The sequence below is a fragment of the Danio rerio genome, chromosome 16 (assembly GCF_049306965.1).
Source record: "Danio rerio strain Tuebingen ecotype United States chromosome 16, GRCz12tu, whole genome shotgun sequence".
Lineage (NCBI taxonomy): Eukaryota > Metazoa > Chordata > Actinopteri > Cypriniformes > Danionidae > Danio > Danio rerio.
In genome coordinates, this window is record NC_133191.1 from 22,775,608 (window position 1) to 22,799,654 (window position 24,047).

The 24,047-nt window shown below is 35.2% G+C and overlaps 2 protein-coding genes and 1 long non-coding RNA gene across 13 annotated transcripts in view; 2 read left to right on the forward strand and 1 right to left on the reverse strand.

The window, feature by feature from the left end:
* Positions 1 to 24,047, forward strand: part of LOC137487900 (uncharacterized) — a 1,155,393-nt gene that overhangs the window by 388,249 nt on the left and 743,097 nt on the right. The gene's annotated exons all lie outside the window — the stretch shown is intronic.
* gsdmeb (gasdermin Eb) lies at positions 433 to 19,344 on the forward strand. Of its 6 annotated transcripts, none has more exons than XM_021466634.3 (10): positions 433 to 552; positions 3,583 to 3,824; positions 6,162 to 6,354; positions 6,805 to 6,973; positions 7,067 to 7,193; positions 7,426 to 7,542; positions 9,845 to 9,972; positions 13,379 to 13,550; positions 14,045 to 14,118; positions 17,233 to 19,344. In XM_021466634.3, exons 2-10 carry the CDS (start codon positions 3,617 to 3,619, stop codon positions 17,461 to 17,463), a joined length of 1,419 nt encoding a protein of 472 aa, XP_021322309.1. In that variant the 5' UTR covers positions 433 to 552; positions 3,583 to 3,616; the 3' UTR covers positions 17,464 to 19,344.
* Positions 19,419 to 24,047, reverse strand: part of pals2a (protein associated with LIN7 2, MAGUK p55 family member a) — a 47,196-nt gene continuing 42,567 nt past the window's right edge. For 5 of the 6 annotated variants that reach the window (XM_021466656.2, XM_021466654.2, XM_021466655.2 and 2 more), the window contains one exon: positions 21,363 to 23,371. In XM_021466656.2, the coding sequence (XP_021322331.1) occupies positions 23,195 to 23,371 (177 nt within the window). In that variant the 3' untranslated portion in view covers positions 21,363 to 23,194. 6 annotated transcript variants of the gene reach the window in all.

Consider the following 24,047-nt stretch of genomic DNA (forward strand, 5'->3'; position numbering starts at 1 on the left):
TTTAAACACTGATAATTGATTTATCATTTGGGGTCAGCATATATGTGTGCCTTTTGGCTTTCATGATAAGGACATTATCTTCAGTATCAACCATTCACTTCAAATTAATTGCTCTACTATATAAGAATAAGGGTTTCATTAAAATGGGCTTTAAACTGACTGAGAGAACATTCTATCTCTTTCTTTAAGTGTGCTTGCATGAGAAGCAGAAGTGTCTGTGGTTTTTTGTGTGTGTGTGCATCGGAGGTCTGATGGTCAACATCTGGTTTCGGTCTTGCAGACAGCTCCCACACTGGAAAGCCCCCGCTATATATACATTTCTTCTTTATTCTGTTTGTATGACATGCCCATATTAAGAGTGTCTTCCTTCTTCTGTATAACTTTTAAAGGTCAGCCCACTATGTATATATGTCCCTGCTCATCCTTATCATCAGACTTGCAGAATAAACCATTCTAACTACAGTTTGGTCTCTTCTCATGTCTCCGGGTCGACCTGCTGAACTTTGCTGAATCTGGTGCCTAATTTAGGGGAATCTTACACTGACCATTTTGGTAAGACATTTAATTTTGAGTAGGTTCATCTGATTCCATCATTGAAAAATGACAGTATATCCAACAGTATAAATAATGTCTACTTCTGAAGTTCTTTCCTATTTGATGCTTGACTCTTCTACTTTCACCTTTATTTATTTATTTATTTAGGTGTAGCAGTCTGGGCTGAACACCAGATTATATGAAAAGAGTATTCCTTTATTTACAAAAAACCTATGACTATTTCTCAAATAGTTTAACACATTAGATCACACAGTGCAAAATTTTACCCTTACTTAATGACAATCAATTCACCACTAACATGTTTTAACTGCAAGAGCCCACCACAAATGTGAGTTAAAGCAGGGGTTCCCAAACTTTTCAGCCCTGTGACCCCCAAAATAACAATGTCAGTGACTCAGGACCCCCATTTTTCAAGGTGGTTATACTGTAAATGTTGCACACACAAATATAGGCATATATAAGCATGAACATTTTGACAACACAAAAGTGCAGCAGCAATTTAATTTTTATAGTCATTAATTAATTAAATGTAATATTAATGTTTAAAAAAACAAAGACTGGTGGCTTTTTATTTGTATGTCGTTGTTGTTTCTTTACGTAACTATTAACTATCTTCTGTGGGTTATGAATAAAATATGATAATTCTAACAGTTTAATCAATTTATTTGAGTTTGGAAATCCCCAAGTGACCCCTCGTGCCTCTTCATTGTCTTGTGACCCCCACTTTGGGAACTACTGACTTAATGTACTTCTAATTGTCCTCTGCAGTCGTCTTCCATTCCCCATTTCATTAAATGTATACAAAAAAACAAATACAACCAACAATAGGAGCACATTAAAAAAAAAACAAGTCGACTTCCTGTTGATCCTTGTTGGTGTGTGATTCACATTACAGCTAGCTTATTGCAAAAATGCTTGTTCTTTTTAAAATTATTGCATCAAAGTATTTACAGTTGGTAGCCTTTATATAATTATCAAGGGAAATGAATGCTTTTAAGTAGCTACATCTATTCAGGACACCTATACAGGACAAATTTATTTGACCTAATTGCTTCTCATAACCTGGTATACTTTCGTATGTAATGTGACCACTTTTCTGTTGTTATGCAACAAACAAAACAGTTAAAGGTTAACATCACAGACTAATAAAGTGTGGCTTGTGAAATTGTAGGACATTTGACAATAATTGGATGTTAAATCAAAATGGTCATTTTTACCAGTTTACTTTTTTAAACTTAAAGAAAACAACTATGCAAAAAATTTAATGTTAACATTTGCAAAGTAGAAGGATGCTTCCACAGCAATTGAAGAATACCCTATCAATGAAAACACATACATGTATTATGTATAATGATAATTTAAAAAAAAGAATTTGGAACACGCAATTTATTAAGTTTCTTCCATGAATTCTTCTCTAAAGTCATTTAAGTGTTGCTGCGTGCTGCGTCACTTGTACACAGCTTGAAAGATGTAAACAACTTCAATGACAACTCATGCATTCTCTAATGTAAAAGAGAAGTAAAAAACTTGACTGACAATCTGCGTAGCGAATGAAATTATCGTTGCCTGTCAGTAAGCCAATGAAACGTTTTGGGGCGGAGCTAAACAGACACAACATAGAAGTAGCCGCGCTTCGACGATGTCTTGCTGCCTGGGCTTTTGTTTATAAGTGTGTCTACAGTCAAACAACCACGAGAAAAGACCACGGTAAGCACGAGGTCTTTGTTTGCAAGTTTTCAACAAGTTGTTTTAGTTACTTTAACAGAAATTTAGCGCAATTTGGTCAATTCTGACAAAACAAACAATTTCGGTAGAATTTTATTCACGGTCCTCTCTAACGTTACCTTTGTACCTATTTGTCCATACAACGTCAGCATAACACTAAATTATGTACGAGGTAACGTTACTAGTTAGTAATTACTAAACTAGAATAACGTAGACACCGTAATATTGTTGTTGCTATGCATACAGTGTCCTCGTTAACATTTTTTTGAATGCATCACAACACAATTCATAAGACCCTGTTTTGTTGCTTATTTCTCTGTGTGTGTGTGTGTTACTACTACTGTTACTGATGTAAATCTAACATAATCTGTAGAACCAATATTTATTTTTAATCTCATTTTCAATAAATGATTCAGTTATTCACTCATAAAACTTCATGTTTCATTGCTAAATGGGTTGTTTTTGAAGAATTATGCAGTGGCATATTTTGATTGCTGGACCTATTGGTTAAATAATGTAATTGCTGCCTACAATTTTAATTTAATTTGAGCATCAAGTTAAATGCATATGATTGTAATTGTAATCTTTAGGATAAATAATACTGGTTTTGTCTAAACTATAAACTGTTATCCCGGTAACTTTATAACTAACTCAAAAGATTAAGACTGAATCTCTCTGCGATTGTTACAAATTTAGGATTTATGAAGGATTTTAGGAAGTAATTATCTGTGGGTCACTTGTGTTCCAAACCGTGGGTTATAATATATATTTTACTATATATATATATATATATATATATATATATATATATATATATATATATATATATATATATATATATATATATATATATATATATAAAAATTTTACACATAACAAATATATATATTTCTCTTTTTTTCTTTGCCAAACCTCAAACAGGCCATTTATAATCTACAGTGACCAGCGTTCTATATTTATATATATGGCCATTTAGTGGCCATAATTTAATGCATTTATTTAAGGTGTCTTTGTTGCAGTGAAATCTTACTATAATATTACTAAAAAAAATAACATGGTTATTGTAAATAAACCATGGTTACCAGAAATCAACCATGACTAACCATAGATTAGCAATGGTATTTGTAGTGAAAAATGTGGTTCTATAACAATTGGTTATCATTGCACCAAAAACTATAGTGATGTATTTGCATAATAAAACCTTGTATAATTTTCATAACAGATGCACTAAGGACTAAGAAATATTCCTCAGAAATCATGCTTTGAATGAAAATGCACTTAATGCATGTTTTTTTTTCCCAGCTGATCCTCAAAAGTCTTCTTGTCAGCATTGAAGATGTTTGCAAAAGCCACTAAGAACCTGCTCTCTGAGATAGACTCTGAAGGTTTCCTGATCCCAGTGTTGTGCCTGAATGACTCAGATGGTCTTAGTCCTCAGGCGCTGGTCATCAAGCGTAACCGATACTGGTTTTGGCAGCAACCCAAATACAAGCCAACAGACTTCAAACTGAGTGATGTTCTAGTTGGAGATCCCATAAATCCAGGTATAGTACATTACAATCATTCTTTACTGAAATCTATAATCCATGACTTTCAAAGACATACCACTATAAAACGTGTGTGTGTGTGTGCGTGTATGTGTGTGTGTATATATTTATATTTATATATATATATATATTTATATATATATATATATATATATATATATATATATATATATATATATATATATATATATATATATATATATATATATTAGCGCTGTCAAATTTAGTGCGTTAACGCATGCGATTAATTTGAAATAATTAACGCGTTAAAAAAATTAACGCAATTAACGCAGTTGCAGGTCTTTTTTATTTCCTGTTGTGGTGGACGTGTGTGTAACATGCAAGAAATGTGGATAAGTCCCAGGAAGCACTTTTTGAAGGCAAGTTTCAGTATAAAACAATTAGTTGCATCAGGTTATCCAGAGTTTTATGCAATTTCGGGTGTTTCATTTTTAACTTTCGACTTCTGTTGTAAGTCGATACCGCATGGCGAACAGGAAGAAAATCCTCCGCATTTCATGACTCGGTGTTGCTTTAAGGTAATAAAATCGGTGCTTAGGCTACACGGTAGAATTTTAATAAGAGTATTATCTTAATCATATTAAAATCGGAGTATTGGTGTCTTATGTGAATCTACTCATAAAGTCTCTGGTGAAGTCACAAGCTGTCAAAGACAGGGCATTACTCTGCCTTTCAGCATGAGCCCTCCAAGTTTCTTCATTAAATGCAACGAAAGCGTTTGCTTTGCGTTGTTGTGTCAGAATCCTTGTGAAATACAGTAATACTTTAAAACGCTTAGTTTAAGCAAATTCGATGAACGTGATCATGCATGTTGAATCTGAGGAGAGTCGCTCCAGTATGGAAGGCCGTTGGGGCGCGTTGTGTGTGCGTCTGTGTGTGTGTCTGTGTCAGGTCCGTTGAGGGATGTCAGGGGTGACGTAAGCGACGTATCTGAGTAGGAGCATGTGTGCGCAAGACGTACCTGAAGGACGGTGAGGGTGAGTTGCGCGCGACATAGGCTACCTGAACAGCTAGGAGGGATGCGAGGGAGAGGGGTGTGCAATGTATTTAACGACCGGTTTACGAGAAATTATCATTCATTTGCGGGCATTTGCGAGTCTCTGTGCACTTGCGGGATACTCCTAGTTTTAGCAACTGGATGAATGTAAAGGAGGATTAGGCAAAATTGTTTCTACTCTATAACTAATGTTTTCAACTCACAGCAATAAAACTACAATGAGTGCAACAGTTTGTATTCTATAGTTTTTTATTATAATTTTTCATTTTCCATATCTGCAATTCCTGTATTTTGGCATTTTTTTGCAGTCCACTTAGAATCCAACATGGAAATCAATGTTTTCTTTATTGGCATTGATTGTTTTGAAATTTAAATGTCATTAACATGCCTGTATTTTAATTTCTTTAATAAATATGGCTGTCAAGCCAGGATCTTGATGGTTTATTGTGGGTATGTTGTTTACATGAAGAAATCTGTGTTACAAGTTAAACAAAAATTCTATTAAACAATTATATTTTGAATTTTAATTCTAATAAACAATTATATTTAGAATTTAAATAGTTTTTGCCTTGCGTTTACATTAATTTTACATTTGAATAGCCAAAATTACAAGTTTCAGTATTTTAAATGCGTTTAATCGCGATAAAATTTTTTTAAAAAGGTGCGATTAATTAGTACATTTTTTTAATCGATTGACAGCACTAGTGTATATATATATATATATATATATGTGTGTGTGTGTGTGTGTGTGTGTGTGTGTGTGTGTGTGTGTGTGTGTGTGTGTGTGTGTGTGTGTGTGTGTATGTGTGTGTGTGTGTGTGTGTGTGTGTGTATATATATATATGTGTGTGTGTGTATATATATTAGGGATGTAATGGTATCAGAATTTCACGGTGCAGTAATACCTCGGTATGAATGGCACGGTACGGTATTTATTGAGTAATTTACTGGAAAAACAAAACGAATGAAAAGACTCGAAAAAAAGTGTATGACGCACACACACACACACACACACATCTATATGTGTGTGTGTCTAATGTATGTACATGTATGTATGTATTTGTAATTACACTTGTAATGATTAAGTTTATGTTTAGTATATTTATGCGCATTAAGTATTTTAGTCAATAAACTAGCTGACTAAATGCCATTTAAAGCCTAATATTATGAAATAGAGATTTGAAACATACTTTAAAATGACATTAGGAAGTGTCATAATTTAAAAATTCATTTAAAAGAAATATGTATATTAAAGCCCTTAATATGATAAATATGATAATATTAATATGATGATAAATTTACATTTTTGTCCACAGTTGTGGTTGAAACTGAATTTTTGACCTATAAAGGCAAAGTTATGGATACTAAAAGTGGAAGTGCTGTAGCAGAACTTGGGCCAGGGACCATTAATATAGGTGGCTCCGGATCCAGCAAACTGCAGTCATCATTTGGAAACTTAAAGAAACAGGAGCTGGATTTGCAGAAGCTCTTACATGATTCCAAATCCAGGTGGGTGACTAGCATGAGCATGAGGGCATGAAAATTTTACATCCTTAGACAGATAAGGGTGTTTACTGTTATAAATAAAATATTTATTTATTTTTAATTAAACTAAATACTAATATCATATTTCTGAGCAGCAAATCAGCTTATTAAAATGACTTTTGAAGGCATGTGATACTAAAAACTATGAGTAGTAGTAAGTAGAAAAGTTATCTTTCAGTTTTTGTCATATGGCCCAAAATATTACTTTACTACTAACATGTCATTGCCATTTTTAAGACTTAATCAGCCTGATAACACCAGCTGCTGCATGTAACTTTAACTTTTTTAATTTTAAGCCATTAATGCAGGTAAAAACAACAAAAAAAAAAGTCATGTGATACACTTTTTTGAAAAAGATTGGAGAGTAAAGCCACGTCACACTTGAATAACTGCTGTGATCGTGATTTTTGGTAGAGTTCTAGACATGCAGCACTCTCTGATCCAGCAGACACGGAACGCAAAGACGGAGGTGTTGGCGGTAGTGAAGGAACGAATCATTACCACTCAGCCCTGCACCATCACTGAGGAGGTTCAGGAAGGTGGTTCCTGCACTGGAATGTTTGGGTTCAATAAGACAATAAAGGTTGGCCTTTTTTTTTAACAAACTCTTGGGCGTATTATTCATTCAATGACATCCAAGTGGAAACTTAGTCTGATGTCTTGTATTTCTCCACAGGTTTCATCTAATGATAAAGGAAAGCCTTCAATTGCGTACGACACTGATGTGTCTATCGACATCCCCCCCAAAACCACCCTTGCTTACAGCGTGATTGAATTAGACATTGCTCACACAGGACACTATGGTATAGATGTTTTGCTAAAGCAAAATATTTTACATTTTTTTGAAAAACATTTAGATCCAATTTAGACAACCAAATAGTTTTGGTTGAGCTGCCAGATTAGATTTAAGAAAAGTAAATGGGACAGAATCTGAGTTAACTAAATTTAGCACAGAATCAAAGTTTGTTGTGCAAAAGTAAAACCTTTCATAAAATAAAATATCATGTGAAGGGTAACTGTTTTCTGTTTTGCCAGAACTGTGTCTGCTGCCAGCAGTCAAAGGTGGATTTGAAATTGATGGCCCAGTCAAGGTGAAACAAGCAGTCACAGTTAGTGCTGCACCAGGGAATCCAACCCACAACATGCAGAAAGGTAACAACACATGAATGTATAAATGTTTTCAATGACATTTTTTTTTACTTAGTTAAGTTATTTAAAGGCCTAATGTACGATTTTAATACAATTTAAAACAAAACAAGATCAAAATAAATCACTTTTGGACAACTTTCCAAAGCAAACCACCGTCAGTACTTTGTAATTGCAATGCATAGGCAGATGTGCACTGAGGATCTGATGATTTCCACATTATTTTTTCCTTTCAGTCAGATGTCAATGAATAAAACATAAACAGACACACAAAATAGTTCCTTTTACAGTAAAATTTGAAAATGTTATTAGAACTGTTTTTAAAACTGGAGCCTGCTTGCTTTAACCAAGTTACTATATAAATCTATTTGTAAATATGACTTAATTTAGAAACAGAAAATCCGCATATTAAATAGGGTATATTTAAGGTGGTAAAAAATTGCATGTATAACAATTTAGATATTAGATAAAGATACAACCAGAAGGTTATTGCAGAATAATTGCCTGACTCGAAGCAGTTAAAAACAGAGATGGGACAGACAAGCAAATATAAATGTGGATGCAAGTACTGTATATGGACGTGAATGAAGGCCTATTCACTGACAGCCATTTTAAGTTTGAAATTCTCAGATGAGCCTGTTATTCAGTAGTTGTTATCTCAAAATAACATACCTCACTACTCTCATAACTGTCTAGTGTTGGGCAGTGATATTGTATCAAAAAGTGACTCTACAAGCTTATAGTTAGTACTACTATAAATTACTACATTATGTAGTGTAATTCATTAATGAAGAGTTGTAAATATACAGTTGAAGTTCTGAATTATTAGCCCCCTGAATTATTAGCTCACATGTTGATTTTTTCCCCCAATTTCTGTTTAATGGTGGGAAGATTTTTTCACCACATTTCTAATGATAGTATTTAGTATTTTTAATAACTCATTTATAATAACTGATTTATTTTATCTTTGCCATGGTGAGAGCAAATAATATTTTACTAGATATTTTTCAAGATACTTCTATACAGCGTAAAGTGACATTTAAAGGCTTAATTAGGTTAACTAGGCAGGTTAGGTTAATTAGGCTAGTTATTGTATACTGATGGTTTGTTCTGTTGACTATTGAAAAAAAATTAGCTTAAAGGGGCTAACATTGCCCTTAAAATGGTGTTTAAAAAATAACTGTTTTTATTCTAGCCGAAATAAAATAAAACAAACAAGACTTTCTCCAGAAGTAAAAATATTATCAGACATACTGTGAAAATTTCCTTGGCCTGTTAAACAATTTGGGAAATATTTAAAAAAGAAAAAAATAATAATAATCAAAGGGGGGGCTAATAATTCTGACTTCAACTGTATATACAATAAAATGCTTATTCCTAGATATTTCCCGTTACTATAAATGACTACAGTATTTTAAATGTGAAACACCTGGTTTTATTCGATTTTCAGTTTTTGCTGTTTTGCTGAACAATTTTGCCTCATGTTTTATAGATCACCAAGATATGATTGACTTGGATTTAACTTGGTTTGATTTAAAACGGAAAATTGCTTGTATGTAGCTTAGCTACTTTTGCCAAATACCTTTTAGCTTAGCTTACATTTCCCTGAGATTAGCTTTTAGTGTAGTAGCTTGCCTAACACTGCGACTGCCCAATCAGTATTCTAGACAGCCGTTTAATAAACTTTATATTTATGCAGTAGTATGAAAAACAATTTTCCCCTTATTGATTATTATTATTTCTTTTTTTTTTTTGCATGTCTGTCACACTTTAATGTTTCAGATCACCAAACAAATTTAAATATTAGTCAAAGAGAACACAAGTAAACCCATCATGCAGTTTATGTGGATTAGTAAATGTGGATTAGTAAATGTCAAGTAAACGCATCCATTGTGTCACCATTGTATATCTTACAAGTCTTAATTAGGTCTTGTTGAAGGCTTGGTCATGTCAGTGGGACCCTTGAAGCTCAATGGATGACAAATAAAGAGAATGAATTGTTGTTGTGTAAGCTGTGTTTTTGGCACCTTGAGAAATGGCAGAGCAACACGAAGCATTTACAAGTCCTTTCTAAGAACTTGTAGTACAAATGTAAAGAAATGCATATATTTTGAAAGTGAAACACAAGCAAAAAAAATTGTATTAATTTACCAGTACTTGATGTAATGAAGTATATTCATAATGATAAGGAGTGATTATGAATAATAATAATAAATAAATGCATATAGAAAATACAACAGTTATAATTTTTCATTAAATTCAAAAATTTAATGAAAAAATCCCCCCCACCCCCTTTCTTTCTTCTCAGAACTTGTAGGACTCGAAGGCCAGTTTAAAGTTCTGTCTAAACTGCCGTCTAGCACACGCTTCTCGTTATTCCAGCAGATCTCTCTACTCCTGCAGAACAGCGCAGTCATTAGCATTTTGGGGAGCACAGTGAGTGAATCTTTCATCAGATTTTGAAGTCCATATTAAATATATTGATTCCCACATGAAACTTTTTTTTTTTTTTTTTTTTATCCTATTCCAGGGGTGTCCAAACTTGTTTCTAGAAAGCCACTGTCTGCAGAGTTTAGCTCTATCCCTAAATAAACATGCCCGAACCAGATAATAAAGGCTTTCAGAGTCACTAGAAACCTCTGTGTAAGTGTTTGTAGGACAGTGGCCTTCCAGGAATGGACACCTATTTGAAAGTCCTTTTATTTTTTTGCCCTGAGGTGAACAATTAATAAAAGTTCCTCATCAATTTTAATCGATCTAAAAGTTATAAAGAAATGTTTTAGTCATCATATTCAGCTTCAGTTGGAAATCTGTTCCAATACTAAAGAAATGTCACTAACTTCCAGTTCATAAATCATTATGAGCAAGAATTATTTTACAATATACAGGGGTTGGACAATGAAACCGAAACAGCTGGTTTTAAACACAATATTTAGTCTATTTGGGCTCCTTTCACAGACAAGATAGCATCAATTTGTTTTAGGAATGGCAGATACAAGTCCTGCACAGTGGCCAGAGGGATTTTAAGCCATTCTTCTTGCAGATTAATCGTCAGGTCACTACGTGATGCTGGTGGAGAAAAATGTTTCCTGACTCGCTCCTAAAATACCCAAAAGTGTCTCTATAAAATTTAGATCTGGTGAGTATGCAGGCCATGGGAGATGTTTAACTTCCCTTTCATGTTCATTAAACCACTCTCCCCAGTTGTGTGTATTGGTGCATTATCATCCTGATACACGGCACTGCCTTTAGAATGTAATGTTTGAACCATTGGGTGGACATGGTCCTCCAGAATGGTTCGGTAGTCCTTGGCAGAGACGTGCCCATATAGCACAAGTATTGGGCCTAAAGAATGTCATGATATTGCAGACCAAAGCATCACTGACTCACTCATCTGCTTCACTCTGGGCACACCGTAACTCTCCCGGATGTGGGAAAGATAGTAAAGGTGGACTCATCGGAGAACAATACATGTTCCACATTGTTGCTGGCAGCATTGAAACCGATGTTTGGCATTGGCATGAGTGACCAAATGTGTGCCTATAGGAGCCCAAGCATTTATATTAACCCTGTGGAGTTCCCAACAAACGTTTTGGTGGAAACGGTAGAGCTGAGATGCACATTTAATTCTGCAGTTGGGCAGCTGTGGTTTTACATATTTTGGATACAATTTAGTGTTAGCACACGGACATTCCTTTCAGACAGTTTATGCTAATTAAACCTTCACACTGTTCTTACTGCTGAATGTGCAATCAATTTGCAGGCTGACCTTCTTGCTGTGAGGAGACAGCACTACCTACTGCACCACTGCTTCACTATATATAATTATTATTATTATTATTACGCATACAAAACTGTCTATATTTAAAACCTTTCCTATAATATATATTGCTCTCTCACAGGACATCACTAGTCTCTCACAGACATAACTAGCCTATTATAGAACATCACTATGCTGTCACAGACATTACTAGTCTCTCATAGGACATCATTAAATTCTCACAGATATCACTAATTTCTCTTAAACATTGAGATACTATTTGCTAAGAGCAGTTTACTCTATTCAACGCTGAGCTGATGGATCAATTCCATCTGCAGTGTTGAACTGGTTGACCAGTGAGATTCCGCTCATCATCTGGCCCTCCAGTGCATTTGTTTTTTAGCAGAGAACCAGCATTTTTGTGGACTAGAACGAGTAAAATTGAAAATATTCTAGAAATTACACATGTGGAATGGCTAAATCTGAAACCCCTTTGGCCTTCATCTGGACAATCTACTGTTAGGGAGATTTAATAACTTTAAGAATGGCTCACCGTCTTTCACAGTAGAAAGTTAAGTTGTCAGATAAATAGGGTTTGTCAAATAAAAGTCAGTATCTGATCAACACCAGTATCTGGGATGTATTAACAGTAGTTCTGATTTTGATCAATCCTCGTTATCAGATATTTACTCTGCTTCAGAACATTTGTAACTTTGGAAATGCTGAAATGAAAAAAATTGCTCCTGGTAAAATATAAAATAAGGAGGAAAATGACTTTTTAGCATGAGAAGGTTCTATCTGCATTTGCCCTATTTTTTTTTTTTTTTACCCCAATTTGCAAATTTAGGAGAATTTTGATCATTTACATTTAGAGTACATTTAGGCTCTCTGTCACGTGAATGTATGAAAAAGAACCGTTACACACATATTGCTATATGGAATGCGAAAACTTTGAAGCTCAATATCTCAAACTCATTTAAAATGCAGATAGAACCTAATTCCAAGGCAAAAAATTATAGGAGCTTTTAAAATTTTGATCTCCACTGAATATTGCAGAAATAGCAAGTCAGAATTTTTAAGCAGCAATTGCTCTAGAATTCTCTTTTTAAAACTCCTTTATAAATATGGCAGTATTTTTTAAATGGCTTTTATGTAAAATGCTTTGTATTAGGGCTGTGCAATTAATCAAATCGCAATCGCGATTTGAAACATTACGAGTAGCTAAACGCAAGAGGCTGCGATATCAATATATGTTATGTAATTTCCTCCACCAAGAACCAATGCAAGACTGCTATCTGTGTGTGACAGTCTTACTAGCCAATTGAGTAGGTACACTTTTGATCTGCCGAATCAGAATTGAGCAACAAAACTATGCAGAATGCCCACAATAAAAACAACAAACATACATATAAACCAACAAACAAACAGGAAAGCACGGACAAGTGGGATGATGGCGTCTGCTGCTTCAAAAGCAATTCATTACTAATTATTTTCAACGAAAAACAGCATGACGGTAATATGGGAATATTTCAGTCCCAGACACCAAACAAAAACAAGTAATTTTCCAAGAGCTGTCGCAGAACTGTTGCCAGCATGAGGAAATACAACAACCAGCACCTAAAAAAGCACCACAGGTGGCTATATGAGTGTGACTGAGCTAAAGCTTTACTAAAAAATTTAATCGCAAATCAAATTGAAATCACAATATCTGTCCAAATAAATAAATAAATGAAATGATAAAATTTACTGTAGTTTATGAGTGTGTGTGTGGATGTTTCCCAGTGATGGGTTGCGGCTGGAAGGGCATCCGCTGCGTAAAACATTTGCTGGATAAGTTGGCGGTTCATTCCGCTGTGGTGACCCCAGATTAATAAAGGGATTTAGCCAAAAAGAAAATGAATAAATAAATCCCCAAATCGCACAGCACTATTTTGTAACATTGCATTAAACTGATCAATATTGGCAGCAAACACAATTTTTGCATAATCAAAGAACACAATTTGTTTAACTTCTTAATGTTTGTGTATAGTGAAAAATAAATGCGACTTTGGTCATGTTTGGACTTGTTTGTTTCTCTCACAGCTAGAGGACCTGTGTGGAGGGACACAGCCTGATCCCAGTACATTAGCCGAGGTGCCTGAACTGAAGGTTACACTGGAGCTCATACAGAAAAGTGCTGGTAAAAAACCCTCTGGACAACATCAGAAGCAAAGCACACTTACTGCCACACACCTGCTCATCAGTGCTCTAGACGGTGAGTTCAGTTAAATCAGAAGCTCTCGCACATTTTATGCATGTCCCTCTTATTAAACACTTTGACGGTGAGAAGTGTAAATAGTTGCATATTATGCCTACACTATACATATTAACGCACTAAATTGCCATTTAAATAAACATATAGAACATTACCTTAGACTGGAAGCAAGCATGGAACAACATGTAGAGTTCACTTTGCTGGCCACAAATGGTCAAATCACAACAAATGTCTGCATTGATGAGAGAATCCTTTATAATGTGCAGAGCTGTGGAGTGTGAGGACTGGAATTGAGAAACACAGATTAGTGACATTGAGGCCATATTATCAGCACATGAAGATAAGCAATAGTTTAACATTTTACTGAACCTTCATGTATGCATTGTTCATTGTCAGCAGCAAGGCCAGAATCAGTCTTTAATCTGAGTGTTGTTTGTTGTCACACACCTGCAGTCTTTTGACCTTTGTTCTCATAACATCATGTGTTCATGTAGAGATGAGTAAGCCAGCACTCTTCCTGCTCAAATCCTGCTGCAGTTACACAACCCTGCAAGCTCTGCTCCATCTTGTAAGTATTGAAGTAATACTGTAAGTACAGTACTAACATTTTAGGTCAGAAACAAGAAGCATTCCCACTTAATATTCAGTTATGATGTCAGTTTGTGTTAAAACAAATTGGTTCTGGTTTTTCCTGTGGTTTGAATCAAAAAGGCTTGTGGTTAACAGATTTATACTTAATGTGATTTTTGAAGAAAGTAAAAGGATGCTAAATAAGAATTAACAACATCTGGATGCAAGTTCACATGCTTTACAAGTATCAAATTAATGTTAATATTTGGTAACTGAGGTTTTAACACTGTGTCCAGATCCTGAAGCGCAAGTGTTTCAAAACTGAAGCATCAGCCAGGTCACGTGACTGAAGCGATTTAAAGCTGCCATCATTTAATAAGTGTTTCGAGACCTGTTGAATCAGTTTTTTTCTGACCCTGTCAGTCAAACGCAATCTCATGTGGCGTAGTGGACCGTGCATGTGCACAGAGTAACTGTGCTGCAAATAGCTCGAGTTCGAATTCCGATTTGTACAAATACTCTGAAATGATGACTCGGTGCATTTTAATATTGTTATGACCAAAACAAGACATATATTTATTCAAAACGTGTTTATTTGGATGGCAGACCAATATTAAAACAAACCGCATCTCAAGAACAGAACACTTGAAAACTAATAGGTAATGGCTGGCGATCAACGAGATTAGCCAAGCACAGGCAGGGCGGAGTTGCAGCAGTCATGATGACTGATGACAGTCATGATAACTGATGACATCACATGATTATTTATTTATTGCAGCAACAAAAGATTTACAGTACAAATAAAAACGAATACAAACTATAGTCTCTACAAACTATAGTTTACTTTTAAACAATAAGGAAATTAAATTTAAGTAGCCTATATAACAAATGCAAGAGAAATGAGAGTAAAACAAGAGGACGCATAATAGGAAAATTAATATCCGGGCCTATAATAAGTCTATTAAACACAACAATAGGCACACATTTTAGGAGTTGAAACATCAGTCTTTAGGCTACTAGATGCTGAATGGTATGTCAGTACTGTTCCAGTTTGAATATGCTACAAAGGCGTTTACATACATATTGGGGTGTCAGGATCAATGATGATAATAATTTTATTACAAGTCTGTGAGACTTATTTGAGTTAATATTTAGGTTATATATTTACTAAAATATATCATTTAAATCATTTTTGGAGCTGAATACAGCAGTCTGTATAAAAAAGGCTGAATAAACCTACAGTATGCACTATGCAAACAATCTAGTCATTATGAACAAATTATTTAACAAAAGATGATACTGCAGTAAAATATTTGTAGTCTTTTAATAGGCATGATGTGTACAAGATAGAGATGGTATAAAAAGTTAGTTGTTTGTTTTGAAATTTGTGACACTGAATTTGTCCAATAATAAACCTGAAACACATGTGGTTGTTGTCATGCGGTGAACTTGGCCAATGGTGTAATGTCGGTGTCGTCATCGCAGCTCCTGCAGTGGATCTTCAGATGCTGCACCGGCTCAGTTTGCCATCTGATCTCAGAGCAGTGTTGTGGTACTTTGATGCGACATGTGACAGTGACGTGGTGTCTACACAGCATCAATCCGGACAAAATTTCTAACCGGCATGCACCTTGGATTGGTCTGAACAGCACTGCATTAAGTCGAACACACCTAAAGTCTATAACTGCATCACGCTGGATTCGAACCCATTATCAGTAAATGACTTGAAACCTCAATTCAACATAAGGATGGCTGACGAGAAACTGAGGTTTTGACAATGTGTCAAGATCCCTAAGCGCAAGTGTTTTGAAACACTGCACCGAAGCATGATCTGTAACGGCCAGGTCATGTGACTACAGTGATTGAAAAAATCATTCATTTAAGAAGCTTTTCGAGACCTGGCGAATCTGGGATTGACTGACAGGGTCGGAAAACAATCTTTATCTTCTGTAACCTAGTGGACTGTGCGTGCGCACAGAGTAACTGTGCCAGCAGCAATTCGAACTTGGGCCATTTGCAGCACAAAGACATATTTATTTAAAGTGTTCAGTGGATGTTAGACCAATGTTAACAAAACACTTTACACGAACAGAGCATTTAAAAACTAATATTTATAACAACATTACTCTGGATTCGAACCCATGACCTCAGTATGCTAGTCTGGAACTCACCTTTTCACTAAATCACTTGAAAACTCAACTTTACAATGTTGGGTTTAATACCCTAATTTGCATAACTGTTTCTTTGCTGAAGCGGTTCCAGAGCAATACATAAAAAATGACCACTGGGTGTCACTGTAGAGACAGGTTTCGAAGCTTCTACACATTTGCTTCGACTGTTTCAGTGTTTCATGAAGCCTCGCTTTGCCCACCACTACTCTACAATGTGGGGTTTAATATCTCAATGTGTTCAACTATTTCTTTGCTGAAGCCGTTCCAGAGCAATACATAAACAGTCTAAGCAAATGTGTACAAGCACTCTACAGTAAAACTTAGAAGTCATTTTTGTGTTTCATGAAGTAACATATTTTTGTCCACAAATATAGGTCTCATGTCATGTTAACTGCAGGCCTTAATAAAAACATCATTGTAAAACTTTAAAGGGATAGCTCATCAGAAAAAAAGAAAATGTCATGCTAAACACCATGGGTCTCAAACTGCATTCCTTGAGGGCCGCAGCTCTGCATAGTTTTGCTCCAACTCTAATTAAACACAGCTGATGCAAATAATCACGTTTTCCAAGACTCTTTTAAACAACTTAATTATTTGGATCAGCTGTGTTTGATCAGGGTTGGAGCAAAACTGTGGCCCTCAAGGAAGCGAGTTTGAGACTTGTGCAATACTCACTCTTTTGAAGACTTGTGCGCTATACTCACTCGGTTTGAAGAAAGCTGAAAACTTGTAACCATTGACTTCTGTCATTTTTGCTTGTCCTTCTATGAAGGTCAGTGGTTACAGATTTCTTCAAAATTTCTTGGTTTATTAAAATTTTATTTTTGTGTGAACTATCCCTTAAGCAACGTCCTGAAGGAGATTAACATGGCTTCAACATATTAATGTTTACCAGCTTGTAGAAGCACAAACTGAGCTGTGATGTGTTTATTGTTCTGCAGGTGCAGAATATGGCTTTAAATGAGAAATCCTCTCTGAAAGACGCTGCTCTGGATGTTTTAGCCGATGAGGTGGTTTTCAAAAACATTACATCACTCTTTAATTCCTGCAACGTGATGCTGCTCAAGGATGACAATTCACTTATTACAAAAATCAGCAACCCAGAAGATCGTCTTCCCCTCATGTTGTGCATTGCAGTCAAGGGTTTGGCTTCTCTTGCACCCCATGTTTGATAATCTGTTGTAACTTATGAAGACCAAAGGCCCCAAGAAGTTTCTCACTGCAGCCTGCAGTGGACATCCATCCCCACCAACATCCAAGTGTAAGCCACTGCTGCCTCACTGTAGACTACAGCATGATGACAAACTAGAACAAGTCCAATATGTAATGGACATGTATTTGTGATGGGTTGTAGCTAGAAATAAGAATTATTTGTATTTATAAAATTACCCATTACAATGTGTGCTGTTATGCCTACACCTACCCCAAAGTTAAATTCAACCCTAACAGTTAAGCATGCGCATTACAATGCCCAATGTGACACTTGGATGAGTGCAGGGTTGCATGTCTACTGCTTGCTGCAGCGAGACCTACTTGAAGGTCCCCAAAGCCTGCAGGTGGACAATCTACAAACTGGGAAAGAAACAATAACAATCAAGCCCTACATTGCCTTAAAGCCCGAGTAATACTTTTGCCTTGCGACGCATCGTGCACCTCCGCTGACTGCTCATGCGCCTCACGAAACAGACGAGGCTTTTATACTTGACGCGTTTGCCGTTGTGATATTTTTTTAAATGACAGGGGGCAGTCAAAAGAAACCCACTGTAAAATCAGACAGATAACCATAAAAGTAGGAAGTTTCTGGAACTACGTCATATTATTATCATCATTCCAGATTTTTTAAGCACTTCTTTAATAAAGTATTTGAATGATTGATTTATAAATATTTCACCATTTAAGATTTTTTTTTTAAATCGAACTGATGCATCACATGCTTTGGTTTATATCTCAGACAGTTTTGCCTATTAAAGTTTATTAAAATATTACTGACAATTTTTATCCAAGAATTATTGGTCATTTGATTATCCATATGATTACACATGGACGGATCATAAAGATATGTGTACAGGCGAACCTGTTTCAGACAAAATCTCTTTAAAATTATTCATTATTCAACTCAAATGAAATGCGGAACTTTGCTCAACTCTCAAAAAAATGTCATGCGCTTCACCAGCCGAAATCTTGTCAAGCGCACTCAAAGCAAACCTCTGCAAACACAGCGACATCACATTCACCATGTGCAGCCAAAGTAAAACTGACTTCCGGGTCCAAGCGCTCCATCAAACTATGGAGACTCAACAAATAGTAATAATAAATGTTTACAAAGCAATGTAATGCTTTTGAAAATCACATACAAATAATGTCATACCTTATAGCCTATGGCCAGTAAGTGATTGACTTTTTTTATAAATTGTTGTCTAACAAAGTATTGGTTGTCTATGATGCAGCAAGTGCAGAGACGGTTTTGTACACCAGAAATTTATATAAAATTCACTTTAATGTGTGATATTAACGTTTGGTCATAAACGAAAATTCTCTAGTAGCGTCTTGGACCCGGAAACAGAATTTCATACGTCAACGACAGATCATGACTTAACATGACTTAACAAGCGGATACCCATGGCGCAGCCTTCGTGCGGTCGCAAAAAAAAGGTAACTATATGTCGTTGATTGGTCAGCTTGGTACCTCTAACCTGTGTGGGCGGGAAGTTTTAGCTACTTGTACATTTTAGACAGTGTTCAGAAAAGACAAAACACCTGAGAAGAAACTCAACAAAGAGGAACACAACCTGCTGCCAGCTAACGTTTTGAAAGTGTTATTGCAGAACACAAACAGCGCGCAGAAGTAGAAATTCACAGAAACGCGCAAGGCTTGCACAGTCGGACACGTCGACCCCTCAAATCAGAATTATAAACAAGGTTTTAGTCATTCCTAACATCACCACTGAAATTAAACTGCCTTTAAATAGTGCTGATTGTTGTATATATTTAAGTTTTTCAAACCTTTTAATATATTGTATTGTTAAACATTGCACAATAAATTGTTGACTTTATATGTGGGCTGTTTTCGTAAACCTTCAAAGACTAAACTCTTAAACCACATAAGAAAAGAACTTTTGAACAGTGATTCAAAATTAAGATTAATTTATTAGACAGCGGTTTCATTTCAGAAAATACAACTCTCTGTATTGCAAAATATAGAATTTTCAAGTGAATACGCAAGCCTTGAAAAACACACTGGAGCAAGTCGCCAGAGACAGATCAGTACATCCCTACATACAACCAAGAAGACTAGTAGTGAGGCCAGGAAGGCTGTGATCATGACACACTTGGTCTATAGTTCGTGTTCAAAGGTCAGTCTGTGCCAGCTTTAATAAATCTTAGCAAAATACAGCGCTGGTTCTGGATACTGTGACATACAAGCAACACAATGACTGAGCTCACAACTCTGTGACTTTAAAACCGTGACATTTGTTGCACTTCATTTTCAGTACATGTACTTGCAATATACTTACTCAAGCTAATTAAGAATTTTTTAAAAATACAAGATCAGCTGGACACAGAACACATTTTTGCTTCATTTGACACTCAGTTCATTAGTTTGGAATTATAAGGTTGTTATGAGCATTCTGAGATGATATGTTTTACAGCTTTTACATTCCATAAAACTACAATTTATATGGAGATTAAGTTCTTTCTATTAAAAGCCGTATTGTACAAAAAAAAAAAAAGTTAATACACCAAATAAAAAACTTCTAATTAAAATGTGATGAATATTATCCAACTAGAGATGTGTTTTAAATGGAAAATGGTGTTTCCAAGTGCTGCATCAAAGTAAATCATCCTTATTCACTATTCCCTATGTGAGTTCACTAATATGGTCCAGTGAATGAAATCCAGTGAGTAAACTGTAGCACTGAGTGCAGAGAAAGGGATGCATTTTGTTTGTGCTTTGCTGCAATACCTCAGATTGGTCATCTTGCTTTCCTAACTACACCAACATTAAATTTACCATTTAAATCATTTATTTAAAAACTTTCTCTGATAGGATTCTAATGTGGAAGCTATGGCAAAAAAATCATTCAATGCAACAACTCTGCATCATGAGTGTTCTCTGTTGGCTGTACATCAGTGGTACAATCATAATGACTGTAATGCAGCAAGGATATGGGGTCAATTTTGGATACAGGCAAGGTAGAGGCGTTTTCAATTTAACCTTTAAGTACAATTGTGTTATTGTCATTATATATATATATATATATATATATATATATATATATATATATATATATATATATATATATATATATATATATATATATATGGTGATTCAAAAAGAATAACAGAACTTTGAAAATTAGGAACTCTGCAAAGAAAAGGTGAGCTAAGTTTTTTCTGTTGTCGATTTAAGGAAGCTCTGATGTTTCACATTGAGGAACTACAAGGATAAATGCAGCTATCCAAGCTGTTACGCCCGAGGAGCTACAGAGAGTGTGGAACAAGTATCGGGTTCATGTCACTCGAATGTCATGAGGGGTCATATTAAACATCTATGAACTTGTTTTCTACTGAAAAAAAAATTTTAAGTACTCCTTACATTGATAAATTACCTGAAGTTCCATCATGTTTCTTTGATTTAATACAGATTTTCCAAAAGTTGTGGTTATTTTTAATCACCCTGCATATATACAGTAAAAGTCAGAATTATTAGCCCAACTGAATCAGTAGCCCCCCTCCTTATATATTTCCCCCGATTTCTGTTTAACGAAGAGTTTTTTTTAACACATTTCTAAACATAATAGTTTATGTTAGTTAACTTATTTCTAATAACTGATTTATTTTATCTTTGTCACAATGACAGTAAATAATATTTTACTAGATATTTTTCAAGACACATCTATACAGCTTAAAGTGACATTTAAAGGGTAACTAGGTTAATTAGGTTAACTAGGCAGGTTTGGGTAATTGGGCAAGTTACTGTATAATAATGGTTTGTTTTGTAGACTATCGAAAAAATATATATAGCTTAAAGGGGCAAATAAGTTTGACTTTAAAATGGTTTAAAAAAAAAAACTGCTTTTATTCTAGTCTAAATAAAACAAACTTTATCCAGAAGAAAAAAATATTATCAGACATACTGTGAACATTTCCTTGCTCTGTTAAACATCATTTGAAAAATAGAAGAAAAAAAAATAAAAGGGGGGCTAATAATTCTGACGTCAACTGTGTGTGTGTGTGTGTGTGTGTGTGTGTGTGTGTTTATAAAATGACCTTTATTTATATGTTGCCAAGTTTGTTGTACAAGTGTCTTAGCTTGATTAGGCCCGATTCATTTAGAATTTAATCTAGTAAATGTGGGTTATTACAATAAATGTCTAAAATCCTGGAATTAGCCGTTGTAGTGTTGCTGAAATGTAACTGTTGTAGTTGTTAAAAATCCATCTAAATTTTTTACTAAAATCACTTGCTTATGTCATATTAATTAACTATAACCCTGCTAAAAACTGCCTAAACTAGCCTTAGATGGTTGGCTGGTTTTAGTTGGTTGGCCAACCGGGTTTCAGAGGGGTTTTGGCCATTTCCAGCCAGGTCTTAGCTAAAACCAGCTTGACCAGCCTAGCCAGGCTGGGAGCAAAGCCAACACCAGCTACACTCAGCTTAAATCAGGCTGGTCATTTTCTATCCTGACCAGCTAAGACCAGGCTGGAAATGGCCAAAACCCCTCTAAAACCAGGCTGGTCAACCAGCTAAAACCAGTTAACCAACTTAGGCTGGTAACTTATCTTGTAAATACATATATATAAAAATGATTGTATGTAGGTTTATCTTTGACGTTTTTTAAACCTTCATCATACAGTGAACACTTTTGGACTAAAGATATCTTTCGGTTTTGTTTTTATCCCAGTAAACACACTTGATAATGCCAGCCCGCATATTATGAAATCAGAAATTACAATATTGCTAATAAACATCACACATCCAATTCAAGCACCGCTGTTTTTGTTTGTTTTTTGGACACTATCACATACTGAGAAATATATATAGATCAAGCTGTTAAAATACAATGCAGTGAAAAGCAAAATATGTTCACTGGGCCACTGTTCACAGTCTTTAAAAATAATAATAAATCAATCAATGCAATTTCAAACATCTCAACTTTAACAGGGTCCATAGACATTTGATTCCTCATAACTGGAGGGAGGAAATAGATTAAATTTAAATTTTGTTAAGAATGTTTTCAACGGAGTTTACTTTAAGCCTATGTGCACAGATTAACACAAAGCCTTTTAAAGTACACTTAGGTTCAGGCTTAGTACCTAATTATTACAGTAAGTACATTGCACATACATGTAGAACAGAGCTGTAAAATAAAGTGCTATCATGTTCACTTCAAACTAATGTATGTCAAGCTTTTCTTAAATCCAAACTAACATTGACACGAATAAAGATTTAGAAGTCATCTAAACTATAAAGCTGCTCAAATTCTGACCTACTCTAGTAACCCATCGATATGAGCACCAATTTTAGAAAGATGATGAGATGATTTCTGCACTGTAAACCAACATTTGTAACAAATAAAAAGACAGGAACAGGAAAACAGAGCCTGCTATAAATACTGTAATGCAGCTTATACATTTCAATGGAAAAATAATTCATGACAAGTTTTTTCAAAATATTCCTATGTGTTTCCGTCCCTCAGAGTAACATTCTTCTCAGTATGTTTAGTCAGTAGAATAATGATAATAAAAAAAACAAGAGTTAATAAATAAGTACACTTCCCTTATGTCAAGCGTGACAGGATGGCTAGTGTACATTTGCATAGGGATTGATGGGTAACTTGTGTTCTGTGCCGCTGACCTATCAGTGGTGCCTCCGCTGATGATGATGGCGATGAAGTTTGTCTCAGTAAACCCAGTTGACAGGTACCCACTGTGGTTGTGTGGTCAGCTGCTCCACAGCTGCCTGCAGTTTCTCAAAGGCCTTGTCCAGATTGTCATTAACTATAGTCAGATCAAAGTAGTGATTGTACGCCCGCTTGATCCGGGCACTTTCATCCACTGTTTTCTTTAAGTCCGTTTCCTAGAAGACAGGAAGGGATGATGAGTCTATACAACAGCTTTGGTTTCCCTGATATTTATCATGCTTTACAATGATGGACTCCTTTAGCAGAGTACTTGACTTGGTTTATGACTTTAAATTTGCATCAAAATGTTTATTTTCATTTTAAAACAGAACATCATGTGCATGTTGACACATCTCTAGATTGTGTTTTCTTACCTTTTTTATTGCATTACAAAACTGGTTAAAGGGTTATTTTACAAAGCGCACATTTTCATGCCCTCGAGTGGTTCCAAACTTTGAATTTTTTTTTTTAATAATGTCAGAAATCAGTAACCACTGACATCCAACATTCTTCAAAACATCTTTTTTTGTGCATTTTCATGAAAAAAACTCAGAGGCGAGTAAATTATAAGGGTACAAAAACTCCCCTTTAAAAGTGCTGAGTGTGTTATCCCCAATCTCTTTTGACCAATTTACTTCATCTTGTGGTATTTTCCTTCCTCTTTTGCTATTTATAGCAATGCTAATCTTGGCAAAGACTACAGAAAACACAAGACGTGTCACTCTTACAGTTCTGAATGAGGAAAAGTAATATAAAGGGGATGAAGCCCTGCCTTCTAGTACAGGAGCCAATCAGCAATCGCTACAGACTGACATTTCTCTGGGGGGGAAAGCTGAGACCAGATGTGCGCTT